General features: G+C 60.0%; 2 protein-coding genes across 2 annotated transcripts; both read left to right on the top strand.

Moving 5' to 3' along the window:
* Positions 1-59: 59 nt before the first annotated feature.
* TAS1R1 (taste 1 receptor member 1) lies at positions 60-8,812 on the top strand (the record flags this gene model as incomplete). The annotated part of the gene is given in 11 exon segments (XM_082865142.1): positions 60-250; positions 2,212-2,528; positions 4,543-5,079; positions 5,082-5,203; positions 5,207-5,284; positions 5,742-5,830; positions 5,832-5,949; positions 6,486-6,597; positions 7,885-8,430; positions 8,433-8,500; positions 8,504-8,812. Coding segments are annotated over 11 exon segments (2,487 nt in total).
* A 514-nt stretch (positions 8,813-9,326) lies between these two features.
* On the top strand, positions 9,327-16,792 carry ZBTB48 (zinc finger and BTB domain containing 48). The gene is made up of 11 exons (XM_082862425.1): positions 9,327-9,386; positions 9,979-10,675; positions 11,161-11,402; positions 13,572-13,686; positions 14,301-14,393; positions 14,719-14,805; positions 15,006-15,160; positions 15,630-15,766; positions 15,838-16,002; positions 16,253-16,341; positions 16,440-16,792. Exons 2-11 carry the CDS (start codon positions 9,986-9,988, stop codon positions 16,734-16,736), a joined length of 2,070 nt encoding a protein of 689 aa, XP_082718551.1. The 5' UTR covers positions 9,327-9,386; positions 9,979-9,985; the 3' UTR covers positions 16,737-16,792.
* Positions 16,793-18,119: the final 1,327 nt, after the last annotated feature.

The following is an 18,119-nucleotide window of genomic DNA, read 5'->3' as shown; positions in this document are numbered from 1 at the left end:
GCCCGGCCTGGTCCCAGGGCGCGGCGCGGCCATGCCAGGTGCAGGGAGGTCTGGCCAGCATGTTACTCTGGGGGGCGCGCTTCATCGGCCCGCAGCTTTCCCTCTCCTGCTGCTGGGCTTTCAGCTGCCACGGCACCGCGTCCTCCTCTGACTTCAGCCTCCCTGGGGATTACCTGCTTGCGGGCCAGTTTCCTCTCCACGGTGACCATCTAGGGGTGAGATGCAGACCCACAGTGACCTTCTGTGACAGGTGAGTGAGGGGTCAGCAGAACTGTCACCTAGGGGGGCCCATGCCTAGGGGCCCTCTGCCAGCCCCCCTCAGCAAGACCCTGCCAGTTCTGCCTCTGGGGTGACCGTCTGAGCTGCCTCCAGTCCCTACCCAACCTGCAGGCGCCACCTTCAAGTGCTAGCTAGCCCCTTCCCTGGCACCTTGTAATACAGTTTCCACTTTGTAATATGTCCTTTTGCCCTGGCTGTTAGAGTCCTTTGTCTTTTAATTCCATGCCAGTTGTTTCCTGGCTTTGTGATGTAACTAGATGGCAAGGATTAAGCAATCATGGCCTTTCCCCTCCTCCGTCTCCTCCCCCACCCCATTCCTCCCCAAGTTCACACTCCTTAGTCTCCCAGATGGCAAGTACAGTCCTCCAGGGGAGGCTTCCCCCCTATGTGGGAACACATAGCAGTAGAAGCTTCAGGAGCTTAGCAAAGATAAATTCGGTTGGTGTCTTCATGAAGTCAACAGTCTAGGTAGAAAAAACAACGGCTTTTCTTATAAAGAAGATAGTTTCTTGCCATCCATACAAGTGTTAGATTTGGGCAGCTTGAAGATGTGTCATGGCTCAGCAGTAGGATGCCCGAAACATGAAGCACACCTGACAGCCAGCCCAGGAGGAAGGTTCTAGAAAGCCTGGCGCAGGAGGACTGGCCCAAAGAGCTACAGGTGGGAGCCTGGGAAGAAAAGACTTGAGGAGGAGACATATGAAAACCAGCTTCAGGTAACTGAAGGGCTGTCACGGGCAGGAGGTACTGCATTTCCTTCCAGTGACTCAAGGACAGGAGTGATAGGAAAGATGGGAGAGCCTAGCAACAAGCAGAGAGGCTGGGAAATGGAACAGGCTGGCACACTCTCCAAGGAGGGCTGAATCATGTCCCCAGTGCGCCCTTGTCGGTGTTTCCCAGAGAGGCCATGAGGAACACAGGCCCTCATCACAGGCATGAGTGTCCCAGTGAAAAGTACTAGTTAAACAAGGTTAAGCATGGACCGTGGTTGATTCCATGTGTCAACTTGGCTAGGGCCTGGTGCCCAGTTGTTTGGTTAAACACCAGTCTAGATGTTGCTGTGAAGGTATTTTTAGACGTGGTTAATATTTGTCTATTTTTAAGATTTTTTTGATGTGGACCATTTTTAAGGTCTTTACTGAATTTGTTACAATATTGCTTCTGTTTTACGTTTTGGTTTTTTTGGCCGTGAGGCATGTGGCATATTAGCTCCCAGCCAGGGATCAAACCCACACCCACTGCACTGGAAGGTGAAGTCTTAACCACTGGACCACCAGAGAATTCCCATAGACATGGTTAACGTTTAACCAATAGACTGAGTAAAGCAGATTGCCCTCCATCATGTAGGTGGGCCTCATCCAAACAGTTGAAGACCTTAAGAGAAAAGATGGAGGTCCCCGGAAAAAGAAAGAACTCCACCTTCAGCCTCAGCCTCGACTGCAAAATAAAGTCTCGTGGGAATTTCTAGCCTGCCCTGCAAATCCCAGACTAGCCAGCCCCCATAATCCCATGAGCTAATTCCTTAAAATAAACCTCTCTCGTTTGCTCTCTCTCTCACTCTGTCTCCCTCTCCCTCTCTCTCTCTATGTATATATGTGTGTATCTCATCTTGGTTCTGTTTCTCTGGAGAACCCTGACTCATATAGCAGGTTTCTCTCCTACAGGACTTGGGAGCCTTTCAGTGCTAACATGCTTATCTTGGGGGAGGTGGGCATGGTATGTGTATTTCTCCAATTTGCCCCCTACCTCTCCGAAGGCCTGTCAACAGAACCATGTGTGCCACAGGGTCCACACTGAGGTCATGGTTGTAGGGGGCTGAACAGATGACCTCAGAGGTTCTTTTCTACCCCCCAAGCCTGGGGTTCCAGGAGACCAGAGGGTCTCAGCAGGGCCTTTTGCCCTTTTCAGCTCTCAGCCTGGCTTCCCCTACAGGCCTAGCACCTTCAATGGCCACGGCTACCACCTCTTCCAGGCCATGCAGTTTGGCATCGAGGAGATAAACAACTCCACCGCCCTGCTGCCCAACGTCACCCTGGGGTACAAGCCGTACGACGGGTGCTCGGAGTCAGCCAACGCGTTTGCCACGCTGAGCCCGCCAGGGACGCGCTACGTGGAGAGCCAAGGAGACCCTGCCCACTACTCCCCTGCGATTGTGGCGGTGATTGGGCCCGACGCCAGCAACTATGTTGCCACCACTGCAGCCCTGCTGAGCCCCTTCCTGACGCCCCTGATAAGCTGGCGCCCTGGCAGTTCGCTCATCTCCCCTCCTGCCAAGTCCAGTGTGGGCTGGGGTGGGTGGGCAGGAGCTGCCATGCCTGAGGCCAGCCTGGACTCCTGGACCTCCTGGGCGGTCACTGCTCATTAGTCACCTGCCTGGCATTCCTTCCTGTCCAAGCGCCGCTTCCAGGTCTCCCTGCCCCAGTGCTCACTGGAAAATCCATTCTCCTCGGAAACTTCTGCCCTTCTTTCTCCTCCCGCTGTCCTATCACCTTTGTGCAGAACTGAACACCCTTTGTTTCCCAGCCCCCCAGACTCAGGCTCAGAGGTGTGGCATCTGTCCCTGTGCGGGCCAGCCCCGTCCTTCCCCTACTCTGCTCATCGACCTCTCCCTGGGCCTCCTCCCCCACCCACACGCGTGCCCGTCTGTCTGTCCTCCTCTTCCCTCCGGGTGCTTCTCCTCTCAGACCTGGCTGACCCTGCCCTGCTTCCATGCAGGCTTCTCCGAAGAGTCCTCTGTTCCTCTTTGCTTCTCCCTCTTTGCCTTGACTCCTCCCTCCGCTGCCCTGGACTCTGCCCTTCTAGCCGGTGCTGGAAGGTGCAGCTGGGTAGGGACTGGACGTGGTTCAGGTGGCCAGGACCGTCTTGCTCAGGTGGGCTGGTGCAGGGCCCAGTAGGTGGCCTTTAATCCATTTGATTTTTTTTTTTTTTTTGGCCCCATGCTGCTCAGCATGCGGGATCTTAGCTCCCCGACCAGGGATCGAACCCATGCCCCCTGCATTGAGAGCTTCTAGTCTTAACCACTGGACAGCCAGGGAAGTCCCTCCATTTGACCATTTTGACACTTTCCCTCAGCATTTATGACCCTTTCACTTGGGGCACTTCTTTCTTGGTCTCCTTTAGAGAATTCTGCCCCCACGACCAGCCCCCATCTCCTCTGAGAAGGCGGTGACTCCCTAGGGCAGACCCGTCCCCTTCCCAGGCAGGCCGAGGACGGGGCTGAAATTCCTGTCTTCACCTTCCTTCTGACCCCTGAGCACCAGCCTGATTTCCAGACGCTCGCCCAGCGCCCAGCGTCTCCGCTTCATGGACCCAGCAGGCCCCCAGATGAACTTCCCTCCCCACGTAACACAAGCCTCTTGTCTTCCTGCATCCCCTGCCTGGCCCGTGTGGCAGAGTGACTGTCTCTAGGGAAGCCAGAAACCCTGCAGTCCCACCTTCACTCCCTTCCCTGCCCCTACATTTAGCTCATCTCCATGGCCTTTGCCGGGGGTCGGTGGGGGAGGGGGCCCTCACTGCTGCCAGCTGTCCCTTCTTCTCTATGGCCACTGATGTAGCTTTAACTGACCGCCCTCCCCTCTCATCTAGATGATTCCATCAGGTCCTAGGAGTTCTCTGTGACTCTGGCCTTGAGACTTTTTGTTGTTGTTGTTAGTTCCCTGACCAGGGATTGAACTTGCGCCCTTAGCAGTGAAAGCTTGGAGTTCTAACCACTGGATAGCCAGGGAATTCGCCTGGCCTTGAGCCTTTTTAAACACGTTCCTCACTGATCAGAGATACACTCCTAAAACACAAGTCTGATGTCACTTCCCTGCCTAAACCCTGAGGCCTTGGGATAAAGCCCCAGCCCCGCAGCAGGGGGCTAAGGCTTCCCACCCTGACCAGACACATCTGCTCAGGCTCTCTTTCTTCCTGGATCTGACCTCCAGCCGAGTGGAAGTCCCTGAAGGGACACACACACACACACACACACACACACACACACACCATTTCACTCCCTGCATGCGGCTGTGGTCCCTTTGTCCACAGGACAGATTCCCATTCTTCTCCCAGAAGTCTCCCTGGGGACCTGCTCCCTACCTGACTTGTAACCTGTTAGCCTCGTGTGTCAAGTGGTGCTCTGCTTGAGACCCTGGGCCAGGACCTTGTCTCTATCCTCCCCGTGTCCCCGCGCCCAGCACAGGGCTGGCACTGGGGGGGCCCTCATTCGAGGCTGATGCCACAGAACTTGCTGAACTGAACCCCACAGGTCAGCTCTGGTGCCAGCAGTGACGCTCAGCGTGAAGCGGCTCTGCCCCTCTTTTCTGTGCACCATCCCAAGTGATGAGCGCCAGGTAGAGATCTTGATGCTGCCGTCGCGGAGGTTCGGGTGGGTCTGGATCTCCATGGTGGGCAGCGAAGGTGACTACGGGCAGCTAGGGGTGCAGGCGCTGGAGGACCAGGCCACCCAGCACGGCATCTGCGTTGCCTTCAAGGACACTGTGCCTTTCTCTACCCAGCCGGGCGATGAGAGGATGCAGAGCGTGATACGCTGCCCGGCCCAAGCGAGGACCGCGGGCGTGGTCGTTTTCTCCGGCAGGCAGCTGGCCAGGGTGTTCTTTGAGTCTGTGGTGCTGGCCAAGCTGACTGCCGAGGTGTGGATCGCCTCAGAAGACCGGGCCATCTCCAGACACATCAGCAACGTGCCTGGGATCTGGGGCGTCGGCACAGTGCTGGGTGTGGCCGTCCCACAGAGGCGTGTCCCTGGCCTGAAGGAGTTTGAAGAGCCCTATGTCTGGGCAGACAAAGGAGCCCTTGGGCCTTGCCTCGGGGTTCCTGGTGCAGCAGCAACCAGCTCTGTGGAGAGTGCTGGGCTTTCACGGCACAGAAGATGCCCACACTTGGAGCGTTCTCCGTGAGCTCCGCCTACAACGTGTACCAGGCTGTCTAGGCCGTGGCTCACAGCCTCCACCAGCTCCTGGGCTGCGCCTCTGGAGTCTGTTCCAGAGGCTGGGTCTACCCCTGGCAGGTAAGGCACTTAACCTGCCACTGGCACCCTGTATCAGGGTGCTTTCCTGAGGCAAGCAGAGCGGTTCCTCTTCGGCTACCCTAAATGCAAGGGGTCGGGGACAAAGGCCCCCGACTGGAGGCCGATTCCTTCTCTGAGGCTCGTGTTCGTCTTCTGTTCTCTGAACTGGGGCCCCTCCCACCCACCATGCCTCAGACCCAGGGCTTGAAACCTCTGCAAAGGGCTCCTTTGTTAGAGACTTCCTCTCACTCAGGAGGCTGGATAGGAGGGTGAAGGGGCCTCCTAGGAGGGGAGAGAGCTGAGCAAGGGACCAGAACTTCCAGATGGGCTGACACCACCCAGATGGAAGCTCAGCAAGGCCCCACGCACTTGCTTCCTGGGCCGCCTGGGTCCCAGTGGGTCCTGGAGGAGCAGCCTGTGCCAGCTATGGCAGCGCCGTTATCCCTGTTTGTTTCAGCTTCTGGAGCAGATCCTCAAGGTGAATTTCCTTTTACACAAGGACATTGTGACATTGAAGGACAATGGCGACCCCCTCAGCAGTTATAATTGCCTGGGACTGGAGTGGCCCCAACTGGACCTTCAGGGTCGTCAGCTCCTCCTTTTGGTCTCCAGTTTGGCTAGACATAAATACGATCAAAATCCGGTGGCATGGAAAGGACAACTGGGTAATGGGGACATGGTCACTCACCAGGTGATTGCCTGACAGGCAGCCTGGAGCACAGGGACAGTGTTGACACAGAGCAGGAGAGGGGATCCCAGGTATCAGGGCACTATGACTCTCCCCAGCCCTGCCAGGGAAGCTCCACAGGCTCACGGACAGACGCCCGGTCGTCACTGGTTCACACAACCAGGGGCTCTGCCCTGGGAGTAATCCGCGAAGGCGGATGCCCAGAGATCCAGTCTTCCATCCTAAGAACGAGTGTCCCTTGAGCTGGGCCCCTCCGCATGGTTGCAGAACACCTGTGGCTTCTTTTTTTTTGCGGTACGCGGGCCTCTCACTGTTGTGGCCTCTCCCGTCGCGGAGCACAGGCTCCGGACGCGCAGGCTCAGCGGCCATGGCTCACGGGCCCAGCCGCTCCGTGGCATGTGGAATCCTCCTGGTCCGGGGCACGAACCCGCATCCCCTGCATCGGCAGGCGGACTCTCAACCACTGCGCCACCAGGGAAGCCCCTAGCCTGTGGCTTCTTGCCGGTGCCTCAGTTTGTGTGTTCCAGCGACTGTCCTGAAGGGGACCAGAGAGTGATCATGGGCTTCCACCACTGCTGCTTCGAGTGTGTGCTCTGTGAGTCCGGGACCTTCCTCAACAAGAGAGGTGAGTGACCCAGTGATGAGTGGGCGAGCCACCCAGCACTCCTAGGGTCTGTAGAGCAGACGAAATGACCTCCCTTGGGCCACACATGTGCAGAACCAGGGCCCTGGTCACTTTGCTGCCAGTTAGGGACAGGTTGGGGGACACCTTCCATCAGACTGAATTCTGATCAAGCAGAAAGAAACAAGCAGTTGAAGGCCTCATATGTAGCTGAGTTTCCTTCTTTTCTTTCTTTCTTCCTTCCTTCCTTCTTTCCTTCCTTCCTTCCTTCCTTCCTTCCTTCCTTCCTTCCTTCCTTCCTTCCTTCCTTCCTTCCTTCCTTTCTTTCTTTCTTTCGTTTTTGGCTGCATTGGGTCTTAGTTGTGGCATGCCGGATCTTTTGTTGTGGCCCATGGGCTTCTCTCTAGTTGTGGCATGTGGGCTCAGTGGTTGCAGCATGTGAGCTTAGTTGCCCCGCAGCATGTGGGATCTTAGTTCCCAGGCCAGGGATCAAACCCGTGTTCCCTGCATTGGAAGGCAGATTCTTAACCACTGGACCACCAGGGAAGTCCCCCTAAATTCAACCTCTTTATCCAAACAGATGTGGCTATCATTCCCTTTGTGCCCTCCCATGTTATCTGTATGAAGTCCCTTCTGTTGTCTATGCCAGTGACAGCTGACACCTTGAAGAGCTTGGCCTGAATGCAGATACTAGCATGTCTGCAGCAGGACAAAAAGCATACTCTACCCAGTGATGCAAGGTCAAGACCAGAGAGCAAACAGAGGTAGCTAAGGGCTCAGCCCAGAGCTGGACTCCAGGGGCCACACGCCTTCCTTTTACTGTCTCTGCGGGCGTGGGAATGTATCTCTTCTTTCCTTTCCAACTCAGAGAAACCACAGAGCGGCAGCTCAGGCAGGTGGATTTGGCTAGTGGGAGTGCTGGGGAGAGACGAAAAGACCCTTCCTTTGGGGCTGGCTGCTCACATTGGATCATAGCCTCAGGGTTATGTGGGTTAAGGCCCTCTCTACGACCTCTTGGTTTGCAAACCCCTTCTGGGTTTCGTGGGATCATGAGCCACACAGAACCGATCCAGGTGTCTCCACAATCTGTAATTAACACAGGCATGTTGAGGAAACACTTGGCCTGGGGGCCCTCACCCAGGGCTACCCCCATCTTGCTGTGCCTGGCAGAGCCCAGCTGCTGTGCTACAGCCCTCCCAGAACCTTGGGGGCTTGCATGGCCTCTCTTCCCTTACCCATTCCTGCTATGCTCACCCGGCTCTCAGGAACCCTCTCTGCCTTCCCTTCCAGACCCCTACAGCTGCCAACCTTGTGGGAAAGAAGAGTGGGCACCTGAGAGAAGCCAGACCTGCTTCCCATGCACCGTGGTGTTTCTGACTTGGCATAAGCCCATCTCTTGGGTGCTCCTGGCAGCTAATACGCTGCTGCTGCTCGTGGCTGGGACTGCTGGCCTGTTTGCCTGGCACCTAGACACGCCTGTGGTGAGGTCGGCTGGAGGCCGGCTGTGCTTCCTCATGCTGGGCTCCCTGGCGGGGGGCAGCTGCGGCCACTATGGCTTCTTTGGGGAGCCCACTCTGCCCACACGCCTGCTGCGCGAAGGCCTCTTTGCCCTTGGTTTTGCCATCTTCCTGTCCTGCCTGACGATCCGCTCCTTCCAACTTGTGTTCATCTTCAAGTTTTCTGCCAAGGTACCCACCTTCCTCCGTGCGTGGGTCCAAAACCACAGTGCTGGCCCGTTGGTGGTGATCAGCTCAACAACCCAGCTGCTTATCTGTCTAACGTGGCTTGCGGTGTGGACCCCACTGCCCCCCAGGGAATACCAGCCCTTCCCTCAGCTGCGGTGCTAGACTGCACAGAGGCTAACCCACCGGGCTTCATGCTGGCTTTCGCCTACAATGGCCTCCTCTAGGTCAGCGCCTTTGCCTGCAGCTACCTGGGCAAGGACCTGCCAGAGAACTCCAGCGAGGTCAAATGTGTCACCTTCAGCCTGCTCCTCAACTTCATGTCCTGGATCGCCTTCTTCACCATGGCCAGTGTCTACCAGGGCAAGCACCTGCCCACGGTCCACGTGCTGGCCAAGCCGAGCAGCCTGAGTGGCGGCTTCAGCAGTTATCTCCTCCCCAAGTGCTATGTGATCCTGTGCCGCCCAGATCTCAGCAGCACCGAGCACTTCCAGGCCTCCACCCAGGACCACACCAGGCGCTGTGGCTCCACCTGACCAGTGGATCCAGCAGGGTCAAGCCGGGGCAGGGTGGACTGGAAGTCTCCACTGCTCTCAGGGTTGAAGGTGGAATGGGGCGCCCAGGACCTGGGGTGTCCGGGAGGCCTCTGGGCTCCTCAGCCTTGGCTTGGGAAGTGTAAGCCCACGGGAGAGCTCAGTCCGGGCTGCGCTGGCTGCCAATAAAGAGGTGAAAGGTGCGTCTTGGCTGTGCTTCCTTTCTAGGGCGAGGGTAGGGCGCTGTCTCTTCAAGCCTGAGGGCGCTGCGCGGCCGGGCTAACCGCAGCCGGAGCCTCGGGACTCCGAGCGGGGAGTAGACTCAACGGGCAGCTTGGCGTTGCTAGGCAACCCCAGGAGGCGGGCCCAGCGCCGAGGGAACGGAGCTGGCCCCGCCTTTCCCTGCACCCCATTGGCTGTTATCTACGTGGTACCGCCTCCAGGGGCCGGAGGTAAAGGCTAGCGCCTCCGAGGCATCCAGCCCCGACCGGCGCGCTCTGACGTCACGTCCGGCGGCGGTGGCGGCGGCGTCGTCGTCTCTGTACGGTCGGCCCGGCACTTAACGCCGGGGCAGTTGGTCAGTTGGGCTATTAGGGCGACCTGGCTTGGGGCCGGAGGGGTTGGCTTAGGGAGAACCGGCCCGGGTGAGGAGGTCGGGAGGAACGGGTCGAGGGAGCGGCGCTGTGGGCCGCGGTGACTGTTGACGGAGTGTGACCGCGGCCGCCTTCCGCCCGGCCGTTCCGGACGTGTGGGCGCGGCGTGGGCCCCGTTCACCTGTCTGCCGCCGCCACCCTCCCTCGCGTCGGGCCCTCTCGCTGTGCCAGGCTGATGAGTTCGCGCTGGTCCCCCGCCTCTTTTCTCAAACTTTTGATTTCCTCCCACCAGCACCCTTCCCGACTCTGTCCCCACCTAGTCCGCCTGCGCCTTCGCCACCACACTCTCTGGCCACCCCCGATATGTGCTGCTTACTTGGCCCCGGCCCCCAGGGAGGCTTTCAGTCCGTTCCTGTGTCAGCTTACACCTTCTAACCTTGATCTAAGCCCTGGTTATAATAAATGTGACTGAATAGAGTCTGCCTCCCCTTACCCTCTTCTCAGATCCAGGGGTTTTCTCTTACTACCCCTCGGTTGGACTGGGCAGGGGGTCACTGTTGCCTTTCTCCCTTTCAGACGGACCATGGACGGCTCCTTCGTCCAGCACAGTGTAAGGGTTCTGCAGGAGCTCAACAAGCAGCGGGAGCGGGGCCAGTACTGCGACGCCACCCTGGACGTGGGGGGTCTGGTGTTCAAGGCGCACTGGAGTGTCCTCGCCTGCTGCAGCCGCTTCTTCCAGAGCCTCTATGGGGATGGCTCAGGGGGCAGTGTCGTCCTCCCTGCCGGCTTCGCCGAGATCTTTGGCCTCCTGCTGGACTTTTTCTACACTGGCCACCTCGCCCTCACCTCGGGGAACCGGGATCAGGTGCTCCTGGCAGCCAGGGAGTTGCGGGTGCCAGAGGCTGTAGAGCTGTGCCAGAGCTTCAAGCCCAAAGCCTCAGTGGGACAGGCACCAAGTGGCCAGAGCGGGCTGGGGAAACCCGCCCCTCGGGATGTGAACAGCCACCTCAAGGAGCCAGCAAGCTTGGAGGAAGAGGAAGTTTCGAGGACGCTGGGTCAAACCCCCAGGGATCAGGAGCTCAGCGGTAGTCCCAGCCTCCAGAGGCCCCAGCTTGGTCTCCCTCCTCAGAGTGAGAACCCCTCCTTCCTCCGTGGGAAACTCAAGCAGGCTCTGAAGCTTAGTCCCCCTGAGAACAAGGAGCCTGAGGATTGCAGAGTGCCCCCAAGGCCCTTTGAGGCTGAAGGTGTCCAGCTGCAGGGCGGGAGTAACGAGGTACTGTGCCCAGGATGCTGGAGCAGGGGAGGCAGGAGTGGGGAGGAGAGACTGACGCTTTTCCGGGATAATCTGGACCCTAAGGTAGAATCTGTTTTGTGGGTTTAGAACAGATTTCCTCCAGATGTAGGAAGCCAGCTCCACCCTGCCTCCTCAGGCTGACCTTTCTGCAAGTCGTGTTCGTGGCTGCCAGCTTCTTGGGGTCGAGTGGGCGGCATCAGGTGTCTCCCAGGGTAGTGAAATCCAGGCAGACTTCCAAGTTAGCCACAAATAGAGCTCCTGCTCTCCAAACCCGAGATTCGGATGCTGCCTGCCCTGGGACCCTGAAGGGAAGAGTCACTGGTGAAGGGACTTGTCTGGGGATGTGCCTGGGTTGGGACTTGGGATGGAACTGGATGGAGCTGGCTGCCCCGTAGATCCGTCCCCCGCACCCCTGCCGATTAATTTGGTGACCTCGCTCCCTCCTGCTGCCTCTTCTGCTCTAGTGGGAAGTGGTGGTTCAAGTTGAGGATGATGGGGATGGCGATTATGTTTCTGAGACTGAGACTGTGCCGACCAGGAGGAAATCAAACGTAATCAGAAAGCCCTGTGCTGCCGAGCCAGCCCTGAGTGCAGGTTCCCGGGCAGCCGAGCCTGCTGAGAACAGAAAAGGTACAGCGGTGCCGGTTGAATGCCCCACATGTCATAAAAAGTTCCTCAGCAAATATTATCTAAAAGTTCACAACAGGTAAACGTTCTGTTTTTCTATTTTCTTTTCCCATCTGCTGTTCCCGTGTTGGGGGAGGGGGCCTGCATCCCCACTTCTGGGCCGCGTAGGGGCCAGGGGCTCCACCTCAGACCCACAGAGCGCCTGGCATTGGTGACCTCTGGCCTTCGGGGAGTGAGCACCTGACCTTGGTTGGCTTCCTTCTTCCTCGCCCTCCTGCGAGCCCTCTGCTTGGAGTGGGTCTGTGGACACCTTAGTAACAGGTTCCACATGCTGTGAACATTGACCTCCAGCTGGCTTTTCCCAAGGGGGGGTGAGAAGCCTGTGGCCCCGTGCTGTGGCTGTGGCCTGACTGTAGGTGTTTCTAAAGCCCGGCAGTGTGGGCTTTGGGCCAAGATGTCGATCTTCAGGGTTGGTGCCACCCACATTTCTGGGGACAGGTTAGCTCTGAGGTGTCAGCAGAGCATGAGAGACCATTCGTCTAAAACTGCCGTGTCCCATAAGGTAATCAGATGCCACACGAAGGTATTTTAATTTAAAATCAAAGTAATTAAAATTAAGTAAGTTCCTTTCCTCAGTCACACTAGCTGCATTTCAAGGGCTCAGTAGCCACATGTGGTCCCGGCTGCCGAATCGACAGGACGGACATAGAACATTTCCATCATCCCAGAGCATCCTCTTGGAAGGCGCTGCTCCAGGGGCCTTGCCCTCTGCGGGGCCTGCAGGGACGGCAGCTAGGTGACACGCCTTCCGGTCTTGCCCCTCCTTAGCCCAAGACATCACTTGGCGCGATTTCTTGCCAAGCCAGGCTGGGCCATACATGTTTTCTCAGTATGACACTCTCAGAAGCCACTAGCGACCGAATGGAGTTGGAATTGGGGCTGAAGCCCATTTGCTGTCCCTGCTCTGGGGGCAGCTGCTGCCAGTGGAGCATTTGGGGAAGTCACCCTGGGGTGATCTGTGTCTGCCTGGACGCTCTCCCAGTGTAAGACTTGGGTATAGGCACCGACCCCATCCTTACCTTGGGCTGCAGGCTGCTAGACCGGCCCTGAGAACTGGGAAGGGGTGATGGCCTCCTGAGGTCTTTGGGGCAGGGGACAAGGACAGTCAGTATCGCAGCAGAGGATGAGAGGAGTGTATGGCCTCTGGCAGGTTGTCGGAGCTCTCTCCACGCCACTCCCGGCTCTGAAGTCAGGGTTCATTTAGCTCATTCAGTGAGCTGTCTGCCTGGTGGCTGGGCGCACCGGATACCTTAGTGGGCAGAACAAAGAGGCCTTGTGGAGCTTGCCTTCCAGCAGGGCGATGAGACCCTGAACTACCAGATAAGAGACTCTGCAGTGCGATGAAGGCCGTGGGAAAAAAGAAAAGGACAGCAGTGCCAGGGGGCTGGGGAGTTCAGGGTGGGGTCAGGTTGCGATTGTAAAGAAAGGAGATAATCCAGCAGACTCGAAGTGAAGAAGTTTGCCTAACGGATGGCTGGGGAGAGCGCTCTGGGCCAGAGAGGGGCCAGAGCAGAGGCCCTGGGGTGGGAGGGGGCCAGCAAGGTAAGGGGCAGGCCAGCAGTGCCCTCACAGGCCCCCAGGCCTTTCTCAGGGTGAGATGCCCAACGTTAGAGGGTTCTGAGCAAAGAGGCGATGCGATCTGGTTGTGCTTGAGGGCCCGTCTGGCTCCTGAAGTGGAAACCCCACGGGAGGTAGGCGTGGAGCATGGGATGGGTAGGAGGCCCAGGCAGCGGCCCAGGGACGGCGTGGCCGCACTAGATGGTAGCATGGAGGCCAGGTGAGGTGGTCAGATTCTGGCTGTGGTTTTGAAGGCTGAGCCCATGGAAGCTCCAGGCAGACTGCGTGGTTTCTCCAGGGAGTCAGGGCCCCGGGATCATTTCTGTCTTCGGAGAGATGCTGGCGGCTGGGCCTCCCCATTGGCCTGTGGCTCTGGGGCAGCCCCTCCAGCATGGAGCTGTGCCGTGCCCTCCCTTGCAGAGTCTCCAGGAGGGAGGAGGGTTTCTGGGCTCACCTCTGCAGCTTCACCAGCTGTGTCTGGCCGAGCCTCGTGGAGAGCCTCAGGCGTCGGCCCAAGTCCAGCCTTCCTCTGCCGCGGAGCACAGCACTGTCAGCAGAGGTGCTGGAGGGGGCCTGGGTGAGGGAGGGCGGCAGGTGCGCTCAGCCCCGACACCCCCGTGGCTTCTCCCAGCAGGAAACACACTGGGGAGAAACCCTTCGAGTGTCCGAAATGCGGGAAATGTTACTTTCGGAAGGAGAACCTCCTGGAGCACGAAGCCCGGAACTGCATGAACCGCTCGGAACAGGTACTTGGGGGCCGGCCCGGGTCCTGGCGGGCAGGGCATGCTGGCCTCTGTCTCTCTGCCACCTGGGAGGGGCCCCCAGGGGACTGGCCTAGACGGGACTGTAAACTCAAGTGCTGCAGGGTCCTTGGATATCATCGGGTCCACTTCCTGGCACATGTGGCGGGGACACAGGTCCCAAGGGCGGGCGGCACAAGCCCAGGAGGGACTTTGTAGGAGGCATTTTGGGTTTGCCTGCCTGGGCCCCTGGGCTTTGGAGAAGGGGTACTTCGGTGGGGGATGGCTGCTGAGAAAGGCCACCTGGCCACCTCCCCCCACGCCCCTGGCTGGCCCGTGTGACTCGGCAGCTAACCCCCACCTCTTCCTAGAGGCCTGTCACCTGCAGGCTGCGGCCCTGTCCCCGGCCTGGCCCCCAGCCTGGCGTGGTGGGCTTGCAGCGTTCAGCGAGGGTCAGCATCAGGGCAAGCAGGTTACGTGTTGCCCTCTCCCACCCTAGCGCCCCCCCCCCCCCACCCCGGGCAGACTCTTCCCAGCAGCGAGTGGAAGCCCCGGCCGAGGCTGTCGTCGAGGCAGAGGCCCCCGCTGACGCCGGTCCCGCTTGCCCCTCACACTGCCAGGTCTTCACGTGCTCCGTGTGCCAGGAGACATTCCGCCGGAGGATGGAGCTGCGGGTGCACATGGTGTCCCACACGGGGGAGATGCCCTACAAGGTCAGGCTCGGCTTGTCCCCATGGCTGGGGGCCGAGGGGCGGCCCCAGGGGCCCTCCCGCCTAGCCCTTTACCTGGGATGGTGTCGAGGAGCCCTGCCCTCCCTCCCCGTGTCCCCGTGTCCCGTGTCTGGTGCTCCCGCATCTTTGGGCAGGGCTGCTGTTTCTTTCCGCGGAGGGCAGCCTCAGCCTCGGCGTGGGCGTAGCACCAGAGGCCCTCCCCAGTGTGGCCTTCACGCCCGGTCGGGAGCATCTCGGGCTGTGCCCTGCCTTTGGGTTCCCGCCCTGGCAGCCTGGGGGCCTCAGGCGACCGCGGCCTGTCTTCCAGTGCGCCTCCTGCTCGCAGCAGTTCATGCAGAAGAAGGACCTGCAGAGCCACATGATCAAGCTGCACGGAGCGCCCAAGCCCCACGCGGTGCGTGCCAGGCCGTCCTGAGGGCCCTGAGGACCGGGGCCGCGCACTCCGATGCCGGGCACTAGCACGGTGAAGGCGGCCGTGGCCGCGTCCAGAGTGGGCGGGCAGTGCGGTTTCCGCCATGAGGGGTCCAGGGGGTTCTGTGGGGCTCCCGGGCGGCCCTCCCTCCTGACCCTCGCCCTGCTCACCCTGTCCCTTAGTGTCCCACCTGTGCCAAGTGCTTCTTGTCCCGGACGGAACTGCAGCTGCACGAGGCTTTCAAGCACCGTGGGGAGAAGCTCTTTGTGTGTGAGGAGTGCGGCCACCGGGCGTCGAGCCGAAACGGCCTGCAGATGCACATCAAGGCCAAGCACAGGTGGCGTGGCCCGTCTTCCCCAGGGCCTGGCCCCGCTGCTGCCTCCAGGCCCGCGGGCCGCCTGGGAAGGCAGAGTCTGCTGCCGCTCCCCCAGAGTGCCCGCCACCCTGAGTGTGGTGCCTGCAGCCTTTCTGGGCGGGGACGCCTGCGGGATGAGCAAGCCTGCTGGGCCATGGGGGCTGTGGGGGAGGGGATTTCAGGCAAGACCAGGCTCCCCTACCCCCGCCCCGGGCAGCTTCTCAGTTTCCCGTGGCTCCCGGGATGGGGCTCGTGCTCCTCTCCCAGCCCTGCCCAAGCCCTTTCTCCACCAGGCAGCTCGCAGCAGCCCGGCCCGTTCCCAAGGCTCAGGCCGGCTGGCTTCAGCCTTGCCTGTTTCCGTGGCTCGGGCCGGCCTGTGTTCCCAGCTGCAGCGGCGCCAAGGGCGCCGCTTCCCTCGGTGACGCCTCTGCCCGTGTCCCCACCCGGACAGGAATGAGAGGCCGTACGTCTGTGAGTTCTGCAGCCACGCTTTCACCCAGAAGGCCAATCTCAACATGCACCTGCGCACGCACACAGGCGAGAAGCCCTTCCAGTGCCACCTCTGCGGCAAGACCTTCCGCACCCAAGGTGAGGCAGGCCGTCCCCTCCCTGTCCTGGGGCTAAGGCCCCGTGGCTGAGCCCTCACCTTGTCCCCGCAGCCAGCCTCGACAAGCACAACCGCACCCACACTGGCGAGAGGCCCTTCAGCTGTGAGTTCTGCGAGCAGCGCTTCACGGAGAAGGGGCCCCTGCTGAGGCACGTGGCCAGCCGCCACCAGGAGGGCCGGCCCCACTTCTGCCAGATCTGCGGGAAGACCTTCAAAGGTGCCTTGGCCCTGCCCCGGCCGAGCCCCGGGTTGGGGAGAGAGGGCCACAGGGGCTGTCACAGGCTCCTCCACTGTGGAAGCTTCTGGCCCGCAGGCAGGGGCAGAGGCTCCCCAGGGCCTTGGGCAGTAGTGACCTCAGGGTGGCGCCGGAGAGCCTGGCAGGGCCCAGAACCACCACCGCAGGCTGTGTCTCCTCTCCGGGCTGGAGCCCTGCTCCCGCCCCGACACTGGGCCCTTCCCTCCTGCAGCCGTGGAGCAGCTGCGCGTGCACGTGAGGAGGCACAAGGGGGTCAGGAAGTTCGAGTGCACCGAATGCGGCTACAAGTTCACCCGGCAGGTAGGCCTGGGGCCAGCCTCCTCCTGCCCCCGCCCCCCGGCCCCTGAGCCCCTCCCCCAGACGCCTCTGTGCCCAGCCTGAGCGCCGGTCCCCGCTAGGCCCACCTGCGGAGGCACATGGAGATCCACGACCGGGTGGAGAACTACAACCCACGGCAGCGCAAGCTCCGGAACCTGGTCATCGAGGACGAGAAGATGGTGGTGGTGGCGCTCCAGCCGCCCACCGAGCTGGAGGTGGGCTCGGCTGAGGTCATCGTGGAGTCGCTGGCCCAGGGTGGCCTGGCCTCCCAGCTCCCTGGCCAGAGACTGTGTGCGGAGGAGACCTTCTCGGGCCCGGGCGTCATGGAGCCCTCGCTCATCATCACGGCCGCCATCCCCGAGGACTGTGACACGTAATCCTCCCCACCTCGCTGACACCCCCCAGCCCCCAGCCCACTTGGCCCCATCCCCCAATAAACCACATGGCTTTGGACTCGATTGTTCTGGCCCATCCAGCGGCCTGTTCCCTGGGAACCTGGGCTCCAGGGAGGTGCTGCTTTCCCACCGTGTCGTCTAGAAGAAACGGTGTCCTGCCTGACCCTCCGTGCACCCCAGAGCTCGGCCAGTGTTGGGAGACCCCAGCCAAATGAAACTTGGGCAGGTAGCTTTGGGGGACAAGCCTCTGGCCAAGGGCGCTCTCATCTTTCTCCATGTGGCTTTTAGAACCGGGACCAGTGGCCAGGGCCCTGGCGATGGTGGCTGGCCCAAGACAGGGGCCCCGTTACTCTGCAGCCAAGGGGATCTGGGAGCCTGAGGACAGGCAGGCTTGTGGCTGGTGGCATGACCACGGACAGGACCTTTCCCTGGGGCAGAAGCTTGGTTTGCTTGTCCAGGAGGCTGGCTTGGCACATAGGCAGGGCCAGGCCTAGAACAGCAAGCGGCCCTGGTGGTACCCAGGTTCTGCAGCCTTGGGGAGAATAGCGTGTGGGCTCGGGAGGCCGCTGCCTGCATCCAGATTCCTTCCCAGCTCTTGTTTAGAGCTGTGACCGGGGGCAAGTGACTAAATGCTTCACTTGCTTACTTTTTAATGGAATTAGTAACAGTGCTCGAGGATTAAATGAGAAAGCCTGCTGTTCCAGTCCACTGCCAGGTAACAGACGACCCCAGAGTTGCCCTCGGGGCCAGGGGGCAGATCCGCTCTCAAGATGGCTCACTTGTGTGCCTGGCAAGTTGGCACTGGCCGTGGGCCGGGGTGCCTCCCCATGGGCTGCCTGGGCTCCCTCACAGCATGGTGGCTGGGTGCCGGGAGGAACGTTGCAGCAGGCCGAAGCTGCAAGGCCTTTCTGTGACCTGGCCCTGGAGGTCAACAGTGCCACCCCTGCCGCGTTGTATTGGTCCAGGCAGTCACCAAAACGTCCTTCCTTAGGTTCAAGGGGAGGAGTGTCAAAGAATCTGCACACGTTTATGGCTGCCCCCCGCCCCAGACAGTAAGTGCTTCTGCTTCTGCTCAGCGCTTGGCACGGGGTGAGCACAGAATCAGGGGTGGTGACAGTTGTGACCCCAAGAGCTCGCGTCATCCATCACTTAACGCCTCATCACTGGAGGATTCCAGAGGCACCGGTCCCACGCTATGCTAAATGCTTCCCAGGGTTTGAGGAGGAAAACTCCACTTTAGACCCAGAAGCCCTCCAACCATCTTTCCTTTTACTCCTTGCCCACTAGGGAGCTCAGACGTAAAGACAGTTAAGTATCCTAGTGTGGTAACTGCCAGCCAGGTCATGAGCCACCTCAGATCTGGTA

This window comes from Leucopleurus acutus (assembly GCF_964270905.1).
Source record: "Leucopleurus acutus genome assembly, chromosome: 2".
Taxonomy (NCBI): Eukaryota; Metazoa; Chordata; class Mammalia; order Artiodactyla; family Delphinidae; genus Leucopleurus; species Leucopleurus acutus.
This window is presented reverse-complemented; position numbering and strand designations above follow the sequence as displayed.

What these genes read in the sequence shown, in the direction of transcription:
- ZBTB48 (XM_082862425.1), top strand. Translation starts at nt 9,986, where the DNA reads ATGGACGGCTCCTTCGTCCAGCACAGTGTAAGGGTTCTGCAGGAGCTC. An exon ending in TGCAGGGCGGGAGTAACGAG is followed by an intron (nt 10,676 to 11,160) that starts GTACTGTGCCCA and finishes CTTCTGCTCTAG; the next exon opens with TGGGAAGTGGTGGTTCAAGT. An exon ending in CGGGGGAGATGCCCTACAAG is followed by an intron (nt 14,394 to 14,718) that starts GTCAGGCTCGGC and finishes CCTGTCTTCCAG; the next exon opens with TGCGCCTCCTGCTCGCAGCA.